Below are 25,914 nucleotides of genomic sequence, written 5' to 3'. Positions count from 1 at the left end.
GTAGCAGGTACGGTCACACATATTATAAATCAAAGCATCAAATATGGTATATGTCCAAAAGTCTGGAAGGAGGCTAAAATCATTCCTTTACAGAAAAATGCAAAAGTCAACCTGTCAGGTGCAAACAGTCGCGCTGTGAGCATTTTGCCAGTGTTAGCGAAGATAATGGAGAAAATAGTGTTTACACAAATTCAGAGTTACTTCAATGACAATGAACTGAATACTGATTTTCAGCATGCCTATAGGGATGGTTACTCAACAGCGACAGCGTTGACACAGCTAGTAGATGATTGTCTAATGGATATTGATAGAAAGAAATTAGCAGAATCAGTGGTTAGACTTCAGTGCAGCATTTGATGTCATGGATCATGACATACTACTGGAGAAACTTAAAGCCTATGGCTTTGCTTCATCGTCAGTTTCATGGATAACTAGCTACTTATACAGTAGAAATCAGAGAGTATTTTTTAACGGTAGCCTATCTGAAGCGAAAAAAGTTAAGTATGGAATTCCGCAGGGAAGCTGCCTTGGACCTCTGTTATTCACCATTTATACAAACGATTTGCCATTAATTTTAGAGCAAGCGAAGGTGGCTATATATGCGGACGATACAACCCTGTACATGGCGTCCTCCTCTGTGGAAGATCTGGGTGTGGCACTAAATAAAGAGCTACAAAAAGTAGAAGAGTGGATTAGAGCGAATAGAATGGTTTTAAACATAGCAAAAACAACATGTATTTTAATGGGTTCTCACCATATGCTAATTGCTAATCCAAAATTTTAAATAATGATGGGGGAACTGAAATTGAACAGGTAGAAGAAGCAAAGCTACTAGGTATAACATTGGACAGTGATCCGAGATGGTCAACGCATATAAATAACATAACATAACATAACAAAAAAAATGGGGAGAGGGCTGGCGTTAATTAGAAGATGTGCAGAATTCCTAACACCAGAGTCAGTGATCCATGTTATCCAGGCTCTGATCCTTTCACATCTGGATTACTGTCCGGTAGGGGTGTAACGGTACACAGAAGCCACGGTTCGGTACGTACTTCGGTATTGGGGTCACGGTTCGGTACGAGTTCGGTACAACAGAAAAAAAATATTCATACTTATTATTATTAACACATTCGGGGCCGGCCACGTATAAATCCGTGTTTCGAATCCAACGGTTGAGGACCAACCACGGACATGTCCGTGGCAAGGTTGTTTTGGCTTTTATTCCATTGTATTAACCTACTCGATGTCACCGAGCTGCACTGCAGATCTACCCTCCTCTTCGAATTCTGAAAAGTGCATTACCGGCCAGATCCTCTTAGGGGCGCTGTCTCGATAATGCAGTGTGCCCTGTGGCAGAACGGTGCACTATTTTTTGTACTTTCAATGGAGTTTCCAGTTAGCTGGATTCTGGATGTGCAGCATAGTAGCTTGGAATACCTTTTGCGACGCCGAATTCACTATGCAGTACAGGAATATATCATCAGCCAATGGACATATCGATCTACCAGATGGTGATCGATAACTGAGAAATGCTCTGGGGGATCCAACCGGCCCACGGTAAGATCTTTTTCACGTAAATTACATGCTGATCAGGGCTTGTTTTGATAGCCATCCACCCGATCAACGAATGAGGCTAATGACGCTAACGCGGTTATTGGTAATCAATAATCAGAAACAACGTCCCCCGCCCCGCCCCCCCCCCCCCCCCCCCCCCTTTCATGCATTCGTGGTGGACCATCATACCGATCATATGTAGTTTGAGTTTTAACTGTAGCTTCTGTATATCCGAAATGCCATTGGATTTAACGTTATCTGTATAACTGTATCTCGCGTTCCAGGAAATATCCCAGCCGAAATCCCTTATAACGCTTATATTCAAGATGCTATAAAATGAGAACGTATTGATGAAAAAATTATTTCTTTAAGCCATTTTGAAGGGACGGTTTATGGTCTCAATTGACAATGAGAATGGACAGATAGCAATACTATAAAGTATAGATTTAGCTCTACAAACAGCCCCACGGACTATGCAAGTCTGTTTAGAAATGCTGGCCGTCTACAGTGATTTTAGACGCATTCAAATGGCCATGAATGTGTTAATATATTTTTTTTTTAATTTATATATTATATTTATGATAATTATTATAATAATTATTATTAAATAGAATAACTTTCTATAGGCTTGCTGTGGTAGTCAGTGATACTGGTGCCATTCTGTGTTCAGGCATCCACTTGCCTACTGCCCCTTTAAACTTATCCTTGCTAAATTTCAGTTTCACTTCCAGAGAGAATTTAACTTCACGACCAGACTGAATACTAGAGAACAGATGACATATTAGAACAATGGCAGAGGATTATTTGGATTTAAACACAGTGGAGCTCAGATGATCTGTCCGGAAAAGTATGTTTCTTCTTTTTATTTGATTGTGCCTGTAAGTCCGGCGGGGGAGAATGTTGATGTGTTTGTTGGCGCGTGTGTGTGTGTCGGCGACGCGTGTGTGTTTCTTTCCATTGGTTTCATTTGGTTAACGTTATTGGGCGAACAAGAAAACGAAAGAAAACTGTAATGACCCTGCAGCTGTTCCAATGTAAATGTGCCTTTTACATTGGACTTGCAGTGCACTTTCGCCGCTCTGAAGTCTGACTCTGTGTGCCCGGCCACGCGCGCTGTACTCGCACGGACCTCGCGAGTGCCTGCATGTGGGTGTGTTTGCGCTGTGGGGCGTATTCGTGGCACCTCCTCCTGTCCTCTCCTACCATCTCCTCACCTCCTCCTGTCTCCTGTCCTCTCCTACCATCTCATCACCTCCTCCTGTCTCCTCTCCTCACCTCTCTCTCCTCCTCCGTCAAGCTCTCCTCCTCCTCCCTCAGACGCTCGTCGTCAAACTCCTGCGTTTCGCTCTCCTCCACTTTCATCTCTCCATCTGAATCTCCCTCCGCTCTCTGCTCCTCTTCGATCGTTTCATCCCATTTGTCCTCCTCCTCCTCTGTCCTCTCCTCTCCCGTCTTGTCCTCCTCCTCCGTCCTCTCCCCTCTCGTTTCATCCTGTGAAGAAGGCTGGAAAGAAACAGTTTGTTTGATTAGCTATTTTACAGTTTTTTTTATCATATAATCTGAACCATGCTTGGAGATTCTACATCTTGGGAGTCAAGTCCAACGCACACGGCGGGCGATTTTTGCCAGGCGGCCGACTTTTTTTGCGAGGCGACCGACAGAATTGTATCGCGTCCATTGTTAAGAATGAGAGAACCCACACGGCAGGAGATTTTAGAGCGACGATCGCGCAGCAACTTCTGTCGCCTGGCAAAAAATCGCCTTGATCCTATTTTTTTAGGCGACGGCAGGCGACACAGCAAGGACAATGAGGAAATAACATGACTTCTACAGTAGTAAAGAAGTTCTACTGGTGTATCATTTGTACACCATTAATTTATCAATACATTCATTGATCAATAACCTACATATTATTACCATGCTACTTATGTTCATTATTATTAACAGGAACAATTTAAATAAATAACGTTAGTTGGAGAAGCTATAGTGGCCGTTTGTCATTAACTAATAGATTTACAATGCGCCACGATGCACCTACTAGATGTTTTTATACTCGGGTAACAAAATAAGTTGTGGATGTTGACAGAGTTTAATGTCCAGGCTGCAGCTGATGTAGTTTATAAGGTTTATTGTCCAAAGAAAATGATGGTTGAGAACAGAACAGTGTCTTCCGTGAAAAAACACTCTCTCTCAGCAGGTGCATAACAATACTTGTCCAATCGGTGGTAGTGAACGTATTGTAGCGATGAGTCATGCAGTAATGTCAGGAAGAATGAGGAGAGGTTGTATTCGTATATGGTGGTTTAATTCCAGCTCAATATGGGTTTTACAGGTTAATACTTCCCTCGTAATGCACAACACAGCTACCTGCTAATATGCTTGCTTCACGACAACCTAACGTCCGGTCCGTCCTCTCATATCTCCCGGGGTGAAACAAGTAACAACACCCCCCAGCTAAACAGAGCGACACATAATAGCTTATTATACATGTGAACGGTCGGGTCTGCTGTGGGGTGCTAAGCGATTGTCGTTGAGCGACAGACGATCGCATCGCCAGGCGATGTCGGTCGCCCGCCGTGTGCATTGGACTTTAGTCTAACACTGACGTATTTGGTGGTAACCCAAAAAAAAGAAAGAAAAGAAAATTGAGCACCCTCAAATACTATACTAGAGTTCGGTTGAAATGGCGAGTACTTAAATAATCGATTACTCGCACCCATCCCTAATAGACACCAGATAACACCAAATAGACACCAGATTAACACTAGATAGACACCAGATTTACACCAGATAGAGACCATATTATTGTGTGGTCCTTTTGGCTAAAATAATTTTGAAGTAGGGCTGCAACGATTAGTCGACATAATCGACGACGTCGATCATAAAAAATTGTCAACAGGGAATTTTTGCGTCGATGCGTTGTATAAAAACAATCAGACGCAAATGTTCATTTGTAAATGCACTACAGGAAGCGCTGGGGGCAGTACAGGGCTGTACACTGCGATGATATCGTCGCGAATTGCCCCTTTAATTGGCCGTTGCGATTGGTAAATATTATCTGGGGGCGGGCTTGCGAGTAGTGCTTTCAAGCCTTGCATTCGCATTTCACTCCTAAATTATCCAAGGCGTGTGATGACGCGATGACGTCACTCACGCGAGCTGAGCAGTGAGCACTCAGCAGGTATGATCAGCGGGAACAATCGACTGAGCACTCACTCTGATAGACTGGCTGACTGTCTGATTTAGCTATGAAGAAAAGTAAAGTTAGTATTGTTTCATATTTTCGACGCGTTCGACCTCCTATAGTGAGCCGCAGCGTTTCCGTTAGCCGGTAATTACCGGTATTTGACCGGCAAAATATGTTGAAGTCCGAATATTTAAATATCTCCGGTCATTAATGTCCGGTGAAAATAATTTCTCTAAGCACAATTTTATTATTTGAATTGTATTAAAATAGGATCTAATTAAATAGCCTATGCGATGAACGAAACAATCATTACATGTTGCTTCACGCTGATAAAGCGCGGATGGCGCCGCTCGGATGTGAATCTTTTTTTCTTTCTTTTTTTGAGCCTGTCTGGCCACCATAACGACAAACAGGTATATCAGGCCCGAGTGGAAAGTTTAATTATCCTGGCTGAGGTGCGACATTATATCCACATTTTCCAGTTCACTGATCCAGCCAGGGTTACCAGTGACACAGTTCATTCTGGAACCTCAGATCCCCGCTGATCATGGAGTTCTACAGTATCGCGTTGGATCCATACACGTATCGATTTTTTCGAATGGTGATCAGGAATTGGAATATACCAGTTGGATACCATCTGATGTCAGGTAAGGACTCTATGTTATCAGTGGTAGGATAATCAGAGTAAGTTTGATGAAGTTATAAGCTGTTTTGTGAAATGTCTTCTTTCGGTTTCACTAAAAGTCCGAGAGGAAATCAACGGGGCGATTATCCGCGCGCGGCCGTAATGTGCTTGCGTGCACGTATAATATTGATCATCTAGCGTTTATTTGAAAACGATTCATAAAAAGGCCGACGAATATCAACGTTGTGGAATATTCCACTAAAAGACGATTTTCATAGAATGCTCCAGAATGAGCTGTTTTTTATCTGAAAACGGGGGCTTTTCTAAATGCTCTGAAACGGAAACGACGCGATAAACAGCCTTGACAGCACTGACTGGAAAATAGTCTTTGATAATGCGATGGGCAGATTAGACACATAGCCATAATTTAAAACATAGATTAGGCGATATTAACGTTAACATTGGCGCCGATGGTGGCATTCAGCCGGTAAAAAGGAAAACCAGGCTGACCGGCATTTCTCGAATATGTCCGGGGATAGAAATCTTGCAGGACAAACAGACCGGCACGAATATGTTCTAACGGAAACGCTGGTGAGCCGAACTGAACTCAGACACACGGAGAGAGCTGCGGCGTCTGCTGCTCCTCCTCCCTCCCGCACCCGTGGCTGTTGTAAACACTAGTGTAACTGAGGGGTACAATTCCCTGACTGTATTAATAAGTATGGTATCATTAAACCACTACTGTCTTATGTACATTACTACTGGCCATACAGTACACGGGTATATCATGATGAACACCTCCACAATGACACGGTTCCACACAAAACTGGGTTTAAGTATTTATTAGCAGCAATGATAGTACATAATATACTTTACTTAAGGTGCGCTTATAAGGCAAAGGAATGTGCGTAAGCAAATCAATAACGTATGTCCATTCTCATATTACGCAGGAGATAATAATACAACCTGAATCTTAGGAATTATATCTATGGTACTCTAGTAAGGTAGCGGGAGATACTGGTAGGGTCCCTCCGGTTGTAAGCCAGCAAGGGGAGAGGATTTGTCGGTAGTAGAGTCTGGGTCAACGATGATAAAGAGACTCCAAGTACAGGAGACGGTGCAATAATCTCTTGATCCGCAGACGAATACAGCTGTTCTCCGTGGCATGCAGCTCCGCATGGAAGAAAGCTAGCCGGCCTCAGGCTTCTGAGAGGCGGGTTCGACGTTGCTCCTCACAGGGTAAATCCCACACAATTGTGGGTGTAGGCGATTCTCCGCTCCATCAATTACAGGACCAAAGCAAAATATAATCCAGCCGAAAAGGGCTATGCAGTCGTCGGTAGGTTATCCAGTGTACATGATCCACACGGTCCTCGTCTAGGGCTCCTCGGGTGAAAGCGCCAGGGTAAGCAGCCCAGCCTGGATAAGCACACTAGCTGGTACGAGGAAACGTTGGTGATGCTGGTCACTGTAGAACGGTAGCCGCACGATACACTATACATAAATAGACTATTACTGACTTAATAGAATAGGTCGAACTCGACGGTACAGCGTTAAACTCTGATACTTCAGTTATTAATTCGCACGCGGTCTCAATGCTCTATTTGGGGCCAAACAGGCCATACTTCACCGCACGTTGTATCGTGGGTGAGGCTTCAACTTATTGGGTAACTTGAACTACTTCTGTATTCACCTGCGCCGTATTTATACGTTAGGCGAACAAACTAGTACCAGCCCTATTCCTGTCTCGTATCCTTGCGCAGAGCCATTCATGCCTAGGCATGTCTTTGACGGTGACTTTGAACTAGACCCTGGGGGTATGGCAATGGCGCCTAAGGGACCGCTGTCCAATAGGAGAACGAAATATTATGGTCTGTACTAGGTTAAAGGGATATTCCGTGTATATGTACAAAGAATACACAAGGGATATCAGACGATATACAAATATTATGCAATATATATCAATCAATAAATATATATATTCGGTTTAATCTGATCCTTCGTAACAACTAGTCTCTAGTGGAACACTGGGACCTCGGTGAGCCTGCCAGCCGGCTAGCTACTGATAGCTATCAACAAATGCTCCAGTAAGTCTAGTAGTGCATGATAGCTCGCGTTAGCTTACTGTTCAAAACGAAACGTCCCATTAAACTAAATAGTTCAGATAGCTCCTGATATCAATGTCTTATAACACTGAGTCAGGGTTCGAAATTAACGGGGGCTTGGGGCAAAAATGCCCTCGAAAATTGACCAAATGCCCTCGAAAATCAGTTAAGGGGGGCAAGAAAAGCCCCTGACAGTTTACTAATTATATATATAATTATATATATGCTCTACAGTGCGAGCATTTCCCTCGTATTTGCCCCTAATAATATGTGTGTGTGCAAACTGGAAAAATCATTTACTTGCAGTGTGCGAGACGAGTGAAGATTACAAAACAGCTCTGCTGTTAATAGTTCAGAAACTGGACTGAAATTCAGTTTTTGGGTGGAACCGTGTTGCAAGGAGGGAGGGAGGCGGGGCCCGCTGCGTGTTACAGGGTACTTTAGAGGTGCGAACGCAGACAGACAGAGAGCTCTGCTTTCATCAAGCATGCATAGTGTAACATTAAGTTACACTGCTATCTTAACGTTAGCAAGCTAAGCATCTGCATAGCGCGACCTGTGTAACGTTAAGTAACTTGTGTTCGGCGGGGAAAGACTGTTCCATTTGTAACACAACTTCAAAGAATAACATCCAAATCCGATCCCAATGCGCATTTCCTTCATTCCACAGCGCTGAGCGTGCAACGTATTTCATTGATAGATCTGGCCAGAGCCTATACTCAAACGTTCCAGTGCTGTCTTCGGGATGATTTTAATCCAAACGTCCATTCAGAAACTTTGTATTATGAAATAATTCTGGGATGTCTGACTATTTCCCTATGCATTGGTGCGAGTTCAGCTGATAGTCCATAGAGTCCATGACATAAGTTCATGAGATGCTCTGTTCTTTTGTTGTGTTTGAGGTGGATGTTGTTGCGTGTGTGGTTTTTTTTCATGTATCAATTTGAAACAAGCCTCTTGACTGTTGGAATTAGGGATGTTAAAAATAAAATAGCTAATAATATTATTCAATATTAGACATTCATTGATCCAGAGGCAACCGGCTATTCGTCTGCTATTTGTAGGTATATCAAGACAACAACACAACTTGCCCTCAGGGACAATCATATTTAATCTATTTAGATAGAGTATGTATGTATTATTTACAGATAATTGAAGGTACCTCAAAACATGAAACCAAGCCATGTCACACATCGTGTGTGTGTGTGTGTGTGTGTGTGTGTGTGTGTGTTACTTGAACAATTGTCACTGTGCTCCTAAATTTCTTTGTGTGCTCCTAAATTTGTATTTAGATTTTATTTATTAACATTTTATTTAGGAGCACATGTGCTCCTTGGGAAAAAGGTTCGCGTAGAGCCCTATATATGGAGACATTAACATTACGTTATCAAACATAGGGACGAAGACTGTAAAAAAAAGTGTCAACAATGTTTTATAATCTTTATGTTAATTTTCATTATAAAAATTTTGTGCCCCCGAAATACAAAAAAAGCCCCCGAAAATCAATTAAGGGGGGCAAAAAAAGCTCTTGAATTTTTTTTTTATTTCTAACCCTGCACAGAGTTGATGCGTATTCGAGCTGAGGGTAGAGCTGCCGCGGTATTGATATTTTCCTTACCGCACGAATTTGCGAAATATTTCCTACCGCCGCGGTAATTACCGCACAGTGCGCACAAAAAAATAAAAGTTTGAATGCATTTTTTTTTTTTTTTAGTAGTCTACTCTTATAGCCTGCCTCTAGTCTAATGGCGCTTTTCCACTGCATAGTACCTACTCGACTCGACCCGCTTTAGGCACCTGGTACTTCGTTCCTTTTCCACTGCAGCCAGGTACTACTCCGTTTGTCTCCGTGTGGGAATGCAGGCGGGGCCGCTCGCTTGTGTACACTGAAAGCTCCGTGGGCATAGATGTCCGAGGGCTTGCAGCAAGCCAGAGTTTAACACAGTTTCAATCAATCAATCAATCAATAACAACATTAACCAGACTCTCGTTGCGTCTATTCTGCCAAAGCTAACGTTACCTCTCATTGTGTATTCTACCAAGCAAACCCGGGTTTAACGTTACCTCTCGTGTATATCGGCTGACGGTAGTATTAACAACAACAAACTTAACACATCAGCGATCTTGTTGTGACACTAAACTCTCCGCTCGGTGGTAAATTGGGTTGATGTCGGTTTTGTTTCATCAATAAATAAGGCAGAATACACAGTGAATCCATTCTTTTTTGTTTATTGCTTGGTTCTGTCGCAAACAAATCCTGAACGAAATGCATCCTTAGCGAGGCAGTAAAGATGGCGGCGCCGGCGTTCTGTTTTTGTTCAGACTGAGGCTACAAAGTGTGACGCGTCTCTCTTCTGACCAGTCAGTGGTCTGCAATGTTTCACATGACTTTTCTGGTACCACTTCTACCCAATAGGGTCGCTTGGAACCGAGTAGGGTATATCTGCAGAGCCGCAAGCCAACTTTATTATTATGATAAAAAACAGCGGTGACGCGGTATTCAGCCTAACTCTGCGGTGAGCGTGATGCAACAGCGATACCGCGGTAATGCGGTTATCGCGGCAGCTCTAGCTGAGGGCACGCTGAATATAGTCAATAGGGTCCAGCTGCAGCGCCGGAGAATCCTGGCCGTAGCTGGAGGCTACAGTATAGGGTCCAGCTGCAGCTCCGGGGAATCCTGGCCGTAGCTGGAGGCTACTCGAGTACACACAGACAGTGGAGCTGGTTGCATATAGCGAGCATTTAGACTTGTTGCGTGGTGGCGATGTCTCGCAGATAATACAACTACAAGTATGATTATATAATATATATATTTTATTAAAAAAATTATATAAAATAAAATTTTTTTTATCAAAAACAATCGATATAAATAATGGTAAAATTGTTATTTAAAAATGTGCCCCTAAAAAATATTTTTTGCCCCTAAATTTCTCATTTAGGGGCAAGTGTGCCCCTAGTGAAAAAGCTTAGCGTACAGCCCTGCAGTATCGTTTCCATTGTCTGACTGCATTCTGTAGTAACGGCCCGTGTAAGAAGAAGAAAGAATGTGAACGGGGTGCCATGGTGACTTCGGAACATGGGTACGTTTTAGATAGTTAGCCATAGTATTGTATTTTTTACGTTAGCTTACATGTTGGAAAACAGAACGTCTCATGGATATGGATAATGCTTGCTACGCGAACTCTATTGCTGAGGCTTATAGAGGCTGCGGTAGGTTGTATGTAACGTTAAACAGCGCCAAGCTTACAGCGTTGCTGCACGCTATTTCAGTTATGCCGAGGCTGCGGTATGTTGTATGTAACGTAACGTTAGCTAAACAGCGCAAAGCTTACAGCGTTGCTGCTTTTATATACACATACTCAATGTGGCAGTGTGTGTCACAATCTTACTTAGCTAGTCAGTCTGCAAAAACACGACATTCTGTGCTAACGTGAGCTGTCTGTAGCCAGCCAAGTTCCAAGTCTCCTCTCACTCACACACAGCGATCAGAGTAAGACACACACACACACATAACACACACTCCTCTCACTCACACACAGCGATCAGAGTAAAACACACACACATACACACACTCCTCTCACACAGCAAACAAAAGACCTAGAAGTCCGTCTGATCTGACTCATCCTCCTCTCCCCCTACAGCTGTTCCACGTCACCCTCCTGGACCAAGTTACAGCCCCATCAGCCACGGTGCTGGGGGCAGATGCTGCTACTTATTTTTTTTCTTTGTTTACATTTTAAACACTTGCACTTTAAGTTGTATTTTATTTATTTATTTTGTTATGATTGATTGTTGTATTGTATTTATGTCATTCAAATACATTTTGGGGCGGTCAGGTGGCGTAGCGGAGATTGTGCTTGTCACCAATGCAAGAGGCTGCGGTCTCGACTCCCGGAGAGTCAGCATTGCCTTGGCTCGGGCTGATCGCTATACTAACTCGTTTGGCTGAGTTAGGGGGAGGGGAGCCGTGGGTGGGTCCTGGGCGTTGTGGACAGCGACCCCTACAGTTCGGTCGGGGCGCCTGCTCAGCGAAGGTAGGATCTGGTGAGAGGTAGTGCGGCCTCCCACACGTTACACTCTCCCAGTGAGAATCTGCGCGGCCAGGCTGGCTGCCGGCTGGCTGCACATGCGTCGGAGGAAAGCATGCGACAGTCTCCGGCCTCTCGGACAGTAGGGGAAAGTGCGCAACAACCAGGAAGGGGGTTGGGAATTGGCATAACGACTAACAGTGGGATGGGAGAAAAATCGGAAAAAGGAGGGAAAAAATAAATACATTTTGATTTAAAGGTGACATGTACTATAAATGTCATTTTTCAGTCTCTAGCATTGTATTATAGTAATAGGAGTTCGTATCAATGTGTTTTTTTGGGGGACCCTGATGTAAACAAGACGAAAGTCTTTCTCTGGTCTGCGTCCCCTTAACAATTGTGTGTATTGAGCTGTACTGTATTGTACCCATTCTGCAATCTGTTAATAAAGTTTTCAATCAATCAATCAATTTTAGTGTCTAAATACCATATTGGCGGATTGCTTTGATTCAGCTCAGCCCCTTTTCTCCTCCAGTAAATCAGGCCATTTTGATTTGAACGGCTGATATACGTCATACGGCCGCTGGGTGATGCGATTGGCTCTGTGGTTGGAGCTAATGCCCGCCCCCATTCTACCTAGACTAGACAGCGAGTGGAGGAAGCCACTTCCTCAGCTGCGAGGCGGAGTGGGGCCCGTGCGCTCTGGAGGGAGAGAGGGAGAGAGAGATGGAGAGAGAGGGGGCACCTGCCGGCTGCGCGCCACACACCCGCAAACGGGAGATTGAAAGAAAGAAAAATAACCACAAGCTGCCACGGACTCTCATCACCGAGAGCCGAGAGGGAGAGAAAGGAAGAGAGAGGGAGGGAGAGAGGGGGCCTTGTCATTAACGGCTCTCACACTCTCACACACTCACACTCTCACTCTCACTCACTCTCACTCTCACTCTCACTCTTCCCTCTCTTCCCTCTCTTCCCTCTCTTCCCCCCCCTCCCTCCCTCCCTCTACCAGTGCAGACCGTGGACTGACTGTCACTCAAAGTGCTTATGGGCGGAGCCAGGCCATAACAGCCTGATTTCTTGAGGCTGAAAAATTATGGTTTTGAGTACTTGATTAGAAATATAAAACAATGCATTTTTTTGAAAAAAAACTTACAAATGTCTACAAAAGACTAACAGGAATTGTGTAAAGTTGCCCAAATAGTGCTAGGAATAGCAGTACATAGACCCTTTAAGCAAGTTGCTTAACACATTGGTTGCCACGCCCCTTTGCCCAGATAACCCCTTGAGTGCCAGCGCTTTAGTCAATGGGAGGTCAGGGATATTTGCGAACGCTTAAACTATATCTTAAATTATGGCTATGGGTCTAAAACACCCCTCGCTTATCAATGACTTGCTTGCAGTCAACATGTACGAAACGGATTGTTTTTTCATTGGTACATTTCCGTTTTGAATATGAGTATAGTTTCGGAGAGTTCTAGTAATTTCAGAGAAATCCCGCGATAATAGCCCTTTAGTGGAATACACAAAACACGTTGTCATTTTTCGGCTGATTTATGAATCGTTTTCAAATAAACGCTAGATTATCGATAGTATATGTGTACTTATCCACGCTAGAGAAGCGTGCTGAAAAGTCTATTATCTATGACCTGGTCAGCGCTAACGTCATACACGCACACACACACACGTTGTGATCGCTATGAAAAAATCCAATTAACACAATACTGGTAAAATAGAGTCCTTACCTCACATCAGATGTTCTGCAAAAAGATTAATCCAATTCCTGATCGCCATTCCAAATATTGATCGAGTTTATTCATCCAACGTTATAGTCCGAAATGCATAATCGAAAGCTGCTCCGAGCCTCCCCAGTGAATGTGGTAACAGACACTACTTGCCAGAGATGGGGAAACCCTGGACCGGAGTTTTTCTCTGATGCACATGGCCACTCAATCAGATCCAATGTTGTGCATTACCATCCCTGAGACGATAGGGGGCGGTATTTGCCCTTTTCGAGCTCAGAGCCATTCCCAATGATAACGTCAGGCTGGATGGATGAAAAATGAATGGATATCGCTAATAAAATAAATAACGATTAAATAACAAGAAATCTCGTTATTGGCAACCAACACATGGCGAGAAATAACGAGAAATCTTGTTGTTGGCAACCAATGTGTTAAGATTCAAATTCAAATGTTTCATGAGTCATTATTTTAATTTGCTATGGGATCATGTTATGTTAAGTTAACTGTTAAGGCAGAGGGACTGGACAACAGGGTGACATTCACAGGTGTGCAGACTTGAGCATGTGAGGTAAAAAAATGCACTGGAGCCCGGAAAAGGAGCCGCGCCCACAGGAAGCAGAGATGGAGGGTGTGACAAAAATAATCGTTAGATTAGTCGACTACCAAAATAATCGTTAGTTGCAGCCCTATTGGGAAGGGCAATAATTGTTCACAGATTTGAGTAATGCCATGAATTTCAGATTCAAATCAAATTCTTCAGAATAAGGTCCTACCAGCGAGTCTTCTCGGAGACCTTTCACCTGGTCCCAAAGGACGCTCGCTTCAACCGTCTCCTCCAGATCACTGCAGTTCGTGAAAACTCCTGTGTGCTCTTGTGTCTCCTGCTTCCTCATTTCTGTCCTCCTCTCTCTGCCTCCCTCCACTCCTCTCCTCCTCTCATCATCCTTTTCCGAGTCGTCGGAAGCTTCCAGACTTTCCTCGCAGTCATAGAAACATTCTTCGTTGTGCGTTCCATCTGTGCATCTTTCGTCGTCTGGGCGAAGCCTCGAATTAGCACTGCACCATATAAAACAGCAAAATTATAGTCCACATTTTATTATATTTATAAACAGCAAAGTTATAGCTGACATTGTTATATTTATATAAACAGCAATTCTATAGCCCACATTTTTCATTATATTTATATAAATAGCAAGGTTATAGCCCACATTTTTCATAATATTTATATAAACAACAAATCCCAGCATAGCCCTACTATTGTATTAAATCCAATTGGATTTAATGTATTAAATACACTCAACACATGATGTTAGTTATTATACCATATACTCTGTACACTGTACAGTATTATCTTATATATACCATACTCTGTATTGTATTGTAAGAAAGTATGAAAGTATTCTGTACTTCTGTATGACAACTATTAAAGAAACTTGAAACTATTATCTTATTATATATACTCTGTACTATCTTATTATATAATCTGTACTGTATTATTTATTTTATTATACCATACATTAGGGGTGTAACGGTATACATATTCGGACTTGAGAGGAGGGGCGGAGCGTACGGCTGTGAAGGGAGGGTGTGTTACATAACATTTACATAACAGGTAAGGCTGAAACGATATGCCATTTGGAAGAATCGATAAAGAAATATATATATATATATACTAATTTATGTTTATTTTGCAGCAATTCTTTGTCGTTGCCGCCATCTTTAGTGTTACAGATTTCCCCATTCAAAACTACCACAGTGATCCTTCTCATTTTATAGTTGGTGGTCTCTGGATGTGATGGAGTGCACTGCATATTGAATGCACAGTGCAGAGTTGCAATTCAACAAAATGAGAGCATTACACGGCATGCAGCACAATAATAGTTTTATGTCGATTATCTTATTATCATGATCGTAGGAAGCCAAAATCACATTTGAAATAAAAATTTGATTAATAAAGCAGCCCTACTCTATACTGTATTATCTAATTATACCATTATATACTCTGTATTGTATTACTCATTGTTGCGGGTTGAATTGCAAGGACGGGACGTACACAGAGAGAAACATCCTTGCACAAATATTATGTAACCTAGTAGCCTAGTCTATTAGTCAGTCGGTCTAAAGAGTGTTAATACACATAAAAGTATATTAGTTACGCACGTAGTAGAATAGAATAGAAATACTTTTATTTTTTTAGTTATTCTGCAATTACGCAGTGTTATTCTTTTGAGCGATTATTCTTTTGCCAAGGTAAGAGCTCGCAAAGCAAATTGATATGTGGAGAGGGAATTTACTCCTAGATTTGCACAATCCTTTCATACACAAAAACCACAGTTCTGTACGTACCTCGGTTTTGAAGTCACGGTTCGGTATTGGTTTTCAGTACAGTGGGGAAAATTTATTTATTTATTTGGCTTTTCATGTTCCACTCAGGGGTGATGCAGTAACTGTTAAGTAGGGCTGTCAATGAACCGTATTCTATATTCAAATTAATAATCGACTTGTTAAAAAAAATATATATATATATATATATTAGATTGTGGGCGTGGGCCTGAATGCGCTGCATGGCAACGCCATTGAACTGAATAACGTGCAAGAGTAGTAATAACAACAACAACCGCAACCACTGTTTGCGAAGACAGTGATTTGTATGGAAAGCCATTCTGAGCACTCTCAAACCCCGGTTGGAAATACTTTGGATTTTGATTAACTTGTGGCACCTCGAGACCGCTTTGTAAACTTTTTTTATGCTAACACTATTTTGGGAGTTCTAGCGTCAATAATGTAAGTAGCCTACTTTTCTTTTTCAACACTTTATTGTAAATCATCCCTCAGGGTAAAACGTTATTGAATAGAGAAAGAAGCGTCGTGCAGGCAGTGTTGGGCAGTGGCTAGCTACAAGTAGTGACGCTACATAGCTTAACTACAATTCTCAGTAGCGTGATGGTAGCGTCGCTACTTTTGAACCAAGTAGCGTTCTCTGTAGTGTAGCTATTTTTAGAACGAAGTAGTGACGTAGCGTGAGGAAACGCTACACGCTACTATCAGGAGAAACAGAAATAAAGATTTGCGAGAAGAAAAAAAAATCCCCGGAGAAAACCCACTATGATTGGTTGGTTGGTTTAGATACGAGTATGACGACTCACGATTGGGTAAGGTTAAGCCAAAACATTACGGGTAGGCCAATCAGAGGCAGGATAGGGCGGGACTCCAGCTCCGCAAAGCAGGAAGTGAAAATCAAAATACAGACTACTGAATGAATGAATACAATTTAACAGATTACATGAACCAGTCCACGCGAAAAGGCAGAGGGATTCGATGTTTCCAGGGCTGATGGCATTGATGAAGATGATGTCAATAACAACAATGCCTCTCCATGGCCCTATCTGGGAAAATGTATGAGTTTGACTGAAAAAACGCCTAAAACATATGTGTTTAGGTGTTTATTGTGTCAGCCAAAAACGAAGCTGCTCTCAACTTCCCACACGTCCAGCACTAACTTGAGAACACATATTCAGGTGAGCTGATGAAAAGCTTTACATAAACATTGTCAACTGTTCCCAAACAGCACACAAGCCAGTGCACTTGCTTTAACTAACAGATAGCTGCTATCATGTTTCACTGTAGGCAGAAAATTAACAATATTATGGGGGTGGAGAAAAGAAAAAACAAACTAACATATACACTAAGAGGGAAAAGATCACCTAGAGCAGTGGTTCTCAACCTGGGGGTCCCCCCAGTTTTGTGGGGCCATGGAATGTTTTGTGCGTTACATATTTAAATACATTTAGTCATTTAGCTGACGCTTTCATTCAAAGCAACTTACAAATTGTGTACAACAAGTCAGCAGGAGTGGTACATATCTAGCAGCCAAGGATAAGTAGTATTGTTTGTCTAGCAGTGTCAAGCTTGAGTGTTATACTCTGAGTACATACTGTAGTAGTATAGACATATTAGCATAGTTGGTAGTAGTATAGACATGGTAGCATAATAGTAAAATGAAGTAAGACAGTTATTATTAGTTAGGCCAGGTTATTGTCATTTTGCTACTGTGGTTTGAGTTGAAACAGTAGTTTATCCTGTGCTGAAAAGTCTCCATTCCAATAGAGAAACGTATATATTTGTGTTTATTTGATTATTGTTTCACTGCCTTTTATTTATTACGTTTCCACAGTTCTTTCCTCATACTTTATTAACTTTTGTACATAATATACAAGTTCATGTTAAAAGGATGACACAAAAAGCCAGACGAGGGCTTGTTTCAGTTTTAAACAATCAAACTGAACCTTTTTTTTGCCTGCCTATTTGTTTGGTGGAAACTTGATCATGAAGTATATAAAAAAAAAAAAAAAAAAAAAAAAAAAAGTAGTGCCAATGTAGTTCGCTATTTTTGCCATGTTCTTGTAGTGTAGCTTGCTACATTTCTCTGGGGATAGCTTCCATTGTAGTTGAGCTATATTTAATCGAGAGTAACTTGTAGTGTAGCTTACTACATTTTCCAAGTAGCTTGCCCATCACTGCATGCAGGTCCCTAATGGTAAATTATATTTCCCGTTTCATGCCAAGGAAAATATATCAATTCATGTTTATCACACCTAGGCCTGCCGCGATAAGCAATAAATCGATTAATTGCCGCGATAATTAAAATTAATGCAATGATTTTGACGGGCGCGATTAATTGCTATTTGCGCGTTTGTTTTAATGAGGCGGAACCAGTCCAGTACCCCTCGTCAGTCACTCCGTGTGGGGGGCCACTGGCCTTACTACAGAGCACAGCACGGGAGCTCCGTGGGGCACTAGCAACGCCACATATAGCTTAACTACATTTCTCAATAGTGTTGCTCCTTTTAACCAAATAGCGTTCTTTGTAGTGTAACGTTAGCTATTTTTAGACCCAAGTAGTTACTCGCTACTGCCCGGAGAAACTGGACTGCTAAATAAAGATTAAAGATCTAGTGTTGATGCTCATTCAATGCCAACATTAGCTAAATAGCTAACAAACGAAATACAACATATAGCATAGCTACAACACAGAATAACGTTAATACAATTACATGCATCATTGTTTACAATGAACGGGTGGGACTAGTCAAAGGACTGGACACGGGGACAAGTTAAACATGAATACATTTATTATAACAGGTAATCGAGTTGCGCTCCCGTGCCTACGCACCACAGGGCTATTCTATTCTATACGGCTTTGACGCTTCCTCCTCATCGTTGATTGCCTGTAGTAGCTGCATCTAACGTTAGTAGCTAACGTTAAAACTAATCTAAAGTTAGTTGCTCACCAACAATCTCAACATTTGTTTTATCATTAGCTCAAAAACACAGAACCGGACGAGATGCTGCTAGGATAATAACAACAATACTTCCGCTCCGGTCGGTGGGCTTCAAAATAAAAGTCTAAAACCAGAAAAGACGGAGCGGTGGGCTTCAAAATAAAAGTTTTGGGAAATAAATTTCTCAAAAAAAATATCTCTAACCGGTCGCAATAATATCGCTTATCGCGATATTTTCGGGGGCAATTAATCGCCCAGCAAAATGTGTTATCGTGGCAGGCCTAATCACAACTTATTTGGAGGCGTGTTGCTGTGTATGAATGTCCGTTCTATATGCCGCAAACTAGGGCTGACCTTCGAATTTTTCTTTTTGGAATTCGAAGCTTCAGGGCCGAGATTCGATTTTAATTCGAAGCTTCGAGATTAAAAAAAATATATTCAATTTTTTTTTATGTCGTTATTTTTTAAATCTTAGACAAACAAAACACTTTGTTTTCATGAAATATTGTAAGCCGTCATTTGAGGCTTTATAAAAGCAGCACAATGAACACAAATCTGTCAGTGCTGAGTCCGACCTCATCTTAAATAACAAACAGCATTGCTTGTTGTCAGGGAACAAAATTAACTTTTTGACTTACCAGCCAAAATTATAAATAGCTTTTTAGTATATCGCCATGTGTTATTATTACTATTATAATACTCTCATATGCTATTTTAAATTAATATCATAAATAACATAAGGAATATTAGCATAATTTTGAGTGGACTGAAGGAATGAGTCAGCGTTAATAGTTTTAAATGCAAATAATTTATTGAAACATAGAAGTGGGGTCGGACACTATCTATAAATGGCCTTTTTCAATGTTTAGCATTGTTTCCTAGATATAGGACTTATATTAATATGATCTATGTCTCTAATTCTCATATTGGGGCATTCTTCCAATTCTCCTCTCACAATATTCACCCTCACTGAACTGAGTCATCTGAAAATGTGCTGATCTGTGATGTCAGAGATGTCTCAGCTGCATAATAATGTGGCAACTCAGGCACCAGGCCACACAGTGGTTGGAGCCCAGCCTCAAAACGGCTCGAGATCTTGAGGTAGAAAAATGCTGTTTTTGAGTACTTGATTAGAAATACAAAACAATGAATTAAAAAAATTTAAAATAAATACAGAGGTGTTCCATAGACTCACAGGAATTGTGTAAAAGTGCCCAAATAGTGAAAGAAATAGTAAAATAGTTCCCCTTTAAATAACAAACAGCATTGCTTGTTGTAGTTAACAAAGAGAGGCAGAGATGATTTTGCACACAAAAAAAATTATAATTTTTTTTTAATAATCTAATTTTATTTTCATATTCGAATCCCATGCCCATCGAACGAAGCTTCGAAGCTTCTAAGTAGGGCTGCAACTAATGACTAATTTGGTAGTCGACTAATCTGCCGATTATTTTTTCGATTAGTCGACTAATCGAAAACCAATGTAAACAACAACAACAACAAAAATAAATAAAAAAAAAAGGATTTTTTTTTTTTTTATTACCCATCTTTGTGAAAGTGGCTTCTCAGCTCTGGTCCAGCTGAAGACAGAGCAGAGGAACAGATTGGACATTGAGCATGACCTCAGAGTTGCTTGTCTACCATCACCCCAGACTTTGAGACTCTTGTCAGGACCAAACAACAACATCATAACATGATGATCCCATAGCAAATTAAAATAATGACTCATGAAACATTTGAATTTGGATCTTTAAGCCACTTTAAATGAAAATGTATTTGAAGAACAATACAGCAATCACTCATAACAAGATAAATAAATTAAATAATACAAATTAAAGTGGAAGTGTACTTTAAATAACTTTTGTTTGCTGTGTGTGAGAGGAGTCCGTGTGTGTGTGTATGTGTGTGTGTGTGTGTCTTACTCTGATCGCTGTGTGAGTGAGAGGAGTGTGTGTACTGTGTAATTTGTGTGTGTCTTACTCTGATCGCTGTGTGAGTGAGAGGTGTGTACTGTGTAATTTGTGTATGTGTGTGTGTCTTACTCTGATCGCTGTGTGTGAGTGAGAGGAGTGTGAATGTGTGTGTGTAGGGCTGGGCGATATAACGATAACGATAAATATCGCGATATATTTTAATAATCGATATCGAATATCGAAATTAAAAAAAAAATCGAAAAATCGTTGTTTTTTTTCTTTTTTTACCTGCAACAGGGCAGTTTTAAAACCAGAGACAGTGGACAGACTTGTCTTTCTTGCCTGCAACTTAAAGTAATGGCTGTGCTTGTCCAAATGACAATACTGACCAAATTCAGATTTCTTTTTCTCTTGTCCATTTATTTTGTTTGCTTTCTAATTTAAAATACATTTTGAAACCGTCTGTACACAGTAGGCTATGTGTGCTAGCAGAACTAGACTCCAGTCACGAGTCACAGTGCACAGTCCACCAAAAAAGCGCCAAAAGATCGAAAATAAACTAGCAGAGCCAGAACTGTTCAACTCCTCTGGAGCCACAGCCAGCAGAGAAGCCGGTTTACTTTAGCTTTTAAACCAGCTGCAGCCTGAGAACTGGAGTGTAGGGGTGGGAATCACCAGTTTCATCATGATACGATACGATATCGATTCTTTGGACAACGATACGATATTTGCCGATATCACCAAAGTCTCTCACGATACAATACGATTCGATTAGATTCAGGTGCCTGCAATCGATATGAGATGATATCATATGCCCATTTAACACAATCAGTAACATTTAGATCAACTAAAAAACGGTAACGAAAATATCATTTGACATTTGTATTTTTGAGCTCTTCCAGACATTTAAAGGAAAATCAATCTATTGTTTTTAATACAAATAGACCTCCTGTTCACTGTAAAGTGCCACGTTTTGATATATTGAGCTTTAAACTTTAAGCTCCATTTTTTGGAACTCAAAACTCACAACCTAAAACCCCTCCCTACCTCCCTCTCCCAAACCGTTCCTACAACAATTTGTTGATGTTGCATGATCATGTATAGGCCTACATTTATTATGTATTATATTGTTTATGTTTAAATAACATTTAAACATCAAACTCCTCTGACCTCATCTGGTCTTTCCAAAGACGCGCGCACACACACACACAGAAAGGGAGAATGCTATGCTGTAACGTCTACACACACGGAGCTACTGCTGTTGTTCTTGGGCGGATATGAGACTCGCCACAGGATTTTCAAAATAAGAGTATCGATATGAATCGATCTTATTACATTGCATCGATCCGATTCGATCGTTGATAATTACATCGATGTATCGATCTGGATCGATGTATCGTCCCACCCCTACTGGAGTGTGAGGGGATGTAACACTAAAGATGGCGGCAATGACAAAGAATTGCTGCAAAATAAACATACATCTGTTGTAAAAAAAAAAAAAAAAAAATTATACTTATAACAATTCGATAATTATCGATATCGAGAAATAAAATAAAATTATCATATCGTTATCGCGATATGATTTTTTTCCATATCGCCCAGCCCTATGTGTGTGTCTTACTCTGATCGCCGTGTGTGAGAGAGAGGAGTGTGAATGTGTGTGTGTCTTACTCTGATCGCTGTGTGTGAGTGAGAGGAGTGTGTATGTGTGTGTGTCTTACTCTGATCGCTGTGTGTGAGTGAGAGGAGTGTGTATGTGTGTGTCTTACTCTGATCGCTGTGTGTGAGTGAGAGGAGTGCGTGTGTAATGTATTGTGTGTCTAGTCTGATCATCATCTCCTGCAGGGGAACAATGTTTTCAATGTCCAAAATTTGCTATGGGATCATCATGTTATGATGTTGTCTGGAACCCTGAGAAGCCACTCTCACAAAGATAGGTAGTGCAAAAAAAAAAAAAAAAAATATTTTTAATTTTTTTTAATGACTAATCGACGCAACAATTTCTCGTCGACGATTTTTTATAATCGACATCGTCGATTATGTCGACTAATCGTTGCAGCCCTACTTCTAAGTATTTAAGACAGCCCTACCGCAAACTATCATTAATTTGATCTCCGAGAGACAGCCCAATCTAGCTCAATCTAGCACCAATCCTCCTCACGCACTGAGAGAGAGAGGGTGTGTGTGTGTTCGCCACACTATGACTCAGGTAATCTCTCAGTGTTGTGCATGGGCTGAACGAACATCCGGTCATTTGTGCAAGATATATTTTGGAAGGGGTGAACTTGGAGTTTTGAATTAAATTCTGCATGCAAAAAAAGGTTTTGCATGTGCGTTCCGTTGGTGGTTAATGTACCGTTGCATTCGTTCGGTACACAGCGCGCAGCGTACTGAACCAAAGATCCAGTTCTGAAACGGTTCAGTACGGATACGTGTACCTTTACACCCCTACTTACTATCATAAAGTGGCAGGTGGTTGTCTTACTTAACACACACCTACTCATTGATTAAATCCATTACTTAACACACCAGCTCATTGATTATCCATTACTCAACACACACCTACTCGTTTATTATCCCTTACTTAACCAACACCTACTGTTGATTATCCCTCACATATACACTATTATATTGTATTATCCTATTGTACCTTATATCCTCTGCTCCTCCATGGTGAGTAGACTCAGTCTGGCCGCTAACATTATGTTCCATGAGGGCTACAGAGATTCAGGTTGTGTTCCTCACTGGAAGCATTAAAAGAAAGAAAGAGAAAGAGAAAGAGAAAGAGAAAGAGAAAGAGAGAGAGAGAGAGAGAGAGAGAGAGAGAGAGAGAGAGAGAGAGAGAGAATAACCAGTATGTAACAGTTATGCTACACTAGTCTGTACTACTACATAAATGTAACAATTAGTAGTAGAGTACAGTGTAACCTGTTGCATACTGTTTTACATAGTAGTAGAGTGTAGCCTAACTGTTACATACGGATTTGCATAGTAGTAGACTACAGTGTAACCTACTACTTTGTAAATCAGTATGTAACAGTTACGGAACTAGGCAAAATCTGCACCTGGCTCGCTGACAACAAACTATCATTTTACACATGGGTAAAAAAGAGTCCATTCTCTTCAGTTCAAATAACAAACTCAGCAAGGCCGACGGCTTCTCAGTTACAGTGGGTGACAATATTGTCACAAGGAAAGATGAAATTACATACCTAGGTTCCATCCTAGAGGCAAATCTTTCCTGTGACAAAATGGCATCCAATGTGTAAGGAGATTCATTAATATTCCCCTGAAGGATTAGATTCTGACATCCAGCTCTCTGGAATGTGGCTGAATGTGGCTGTGGGGTCCAGTGACGAAGCCAGGCACCCAGAAATACTCTGACCTGATGACCTGTGTGACCTAATGTGCATGCATGGCTGTATCGGCCTCCGGCCACAGGCCAGTGAGAGGTGAGAGGAGCAAACCAGATTCATCCTTAAGACTACCATACAACCAAGCCTGTCTGATCATCCATTATTAACCAGTGGCTCGCTAAATTTGGAACTCCCACATAGGATAAAAGCCATGGTTGTGTCATCATTCTAGGCCTTGCAGCCCCATGGAGGGTTGGGCTCCAGGACTGTTTCTCTTCTCCGTGTGTTCCTGTCAATAAATACCATCGATTGACTTCACCTTTGTTTCCTGAATCTCTGTCCAGCAGGCTCATACCATATCAATCCAAATAACTCAGTTTTTAATACTATCAAATGTAATAAAAAAGTCAACCAACGAACTACATTCTTGTACCAGATCTCCTCTCTGGTAAACAAGAATACCCTGAAGACTGGCAGGAGCACTCATTCAAGGGTACTACGACTATGCTTGCACCTCATGGTACCAAAGCACCTCAAAGGAGCTAAAAACAAAATTACAAACATCACAAAACAAACTGGTCAGACTACTGCTTGACCAGTTGACCTTTATACTCCTAGAACCCACCTCACCCCTGCCCACTTTGACAACCTAGGATGGCTTAGAGTAGACGACAGAGTACAGCAACTTGCAATGGGCCTGGTCTACAAGATACACTACACAACTAACTGCTACCCATGTACATGTCAAAATACTTCCCAAAGGTCAGTGAATAACACGACACCAGAGGGAGCTCCACAAATCATGCGAAACCCAGATTCGGCTCAAACAAGGGACAAAACACGTTTCGCAATTATGCCACATCAATGTGGAACCAACGCGCTACCCACAGCTGTAAAGGAATGTGAATCACTACCCACTTTTAAAACCACTCTCAAGGAGCACCTACAGGAGACTGCAATTCGAAACTGACCACTGTAAATGTCCTAACCTAACCCCCTAACCCAAACCCCTCCAATGTACAGTAAATGTCCTAACCCAATAATACACAAGACCCCACCCCGCCTACTCATCCCCCCCCCCCACCCACCTCCAATGTACAGTTCTCCCCCCCACCCCACCTACCCAACCCCCCCCCCCCCCCCCACCTCCTCCAATGTACAGTTTCTACGTCAAATGTATATACTCTCTTTTTTTAGACTATTTTTGTATCACAAACAGTACTGTATTTGTAAATCTGGTATGTCATAAATGTATAGATGTAGCAGTACTGTCTATCTGTATGTCATGTATGTCATATTATGTTATGATGAATTGAAAATGGGGGACCCTGATGTAAACAATAAGAAAGTCTTTCTCTGGTCTGCATCCCCTTAACAATTGTGTGTATTGAGCTGTACTGTAGTCCATTCTGCAATCTGTTAATAAAATGTTCAATCAATCAATCAATCAATACTCTGTAGCCTACTAGTACTACTACTATGTAAATCAATATGTAAAATTAGGGTGACTGTTTTACATAGTTACCGTCGCAGGGCTCTTTGCATTTAAAAAGAATAAACCAGGTAAAAGGCGGATGAATAATGTAACTGATAAACAGATGATATAACGTTAAGTTGAACAGGTTTAAACTGTAGTTTGTGACAGCAGGGGCTCGTGTACGACGCAGCGAGGCGCACGCGAGTCCCAGAAACGATTGTCTCACTTAGTTTGAAATGTCAACTAATATTAAAATAAGAATATCTGTTAGTGGAGATATTACAGCGATACTTACATGTGAGCAAATATCCCTAGCTTAATCCAGCCGATGTGGTAGCTAACGTCAGTTAGCATTAGCAACCGATGACGACTTTCCTGTTGTTGTCAGCATCTGTTTCCGTGAGTTCTGTCCAATCAGCGGTGGGTCGGACAGGAACGCGAGATCACCACCTACTGGATTGGAATGGTTGTGGGCTCGAGTCAGTAAATTCAGTTTAAGAAATCCATAATCATAATAAAAGTAGTATGATGATAATTATAATAAAAAAATATAATAATATTAGAATCTAATTCAAAACATGTCAAATAGAAAATGAATAATGAAACATGTAAATAAATAATGAAATACAACAATGAAAATAA

At 41.3% G+C, this 25,914-nt stretch overlaps 1 protein-coding gene across 1 annotated transcript in view; it reads right to left on the bottom strand.

Annotated features, from left to right (window-relative positions):
* LOC311233098 (uncharacterized protein) overlaps positions 1-25,650 on the bottom strand; it is a 66,862-nt gene extending 41,212 nt beyond the window's left edge. The window contains exons 1-4 of the mRNA XM_084319974.1: positions 25,568-25,650; positions 23,090-23,183; positions 14,018-14,300; positions 2,833-3,060 (exon numbers count right to left, since the gene is read on the bottom strand). Of these exons, the coding sequence (XP_084176100.1) occupies positions 2,833-3,060; positions 14,018-14,300; positions 23,090-23,151 (573 nt within the window). The 5' untranslated portion in view covers positions 23,152-23,183; positions 25,568-25,650. The remainder of the gene's footprint in view (positions 1-2,832; positions 3,061-14,017; positions 14,301-23,089; positions 23,184-25,567) is intronic.
* Between the last annotated feature and the right edge of the window lie 264 nt (positions 25,651-25,914).

Source organism: Notolepis coatsorum (genome assembly GCF_963971535.1).
Source record: "Notolepis coatsorum genome assembly, chromosome: 8".
In the NCBI taxonomy this organism is placed as follows: Eukaryota; Metazoa; Chordata; class Actinopteri; order Aulopiformes; family Paralepididae; genus Notolepis; species Notolepis coatsorum.
The sequence above is the reverse complement of the archived record's forward strand: the minus strand, read 5'-3'. Positions and strand labels throughout refer to the sequence as shown.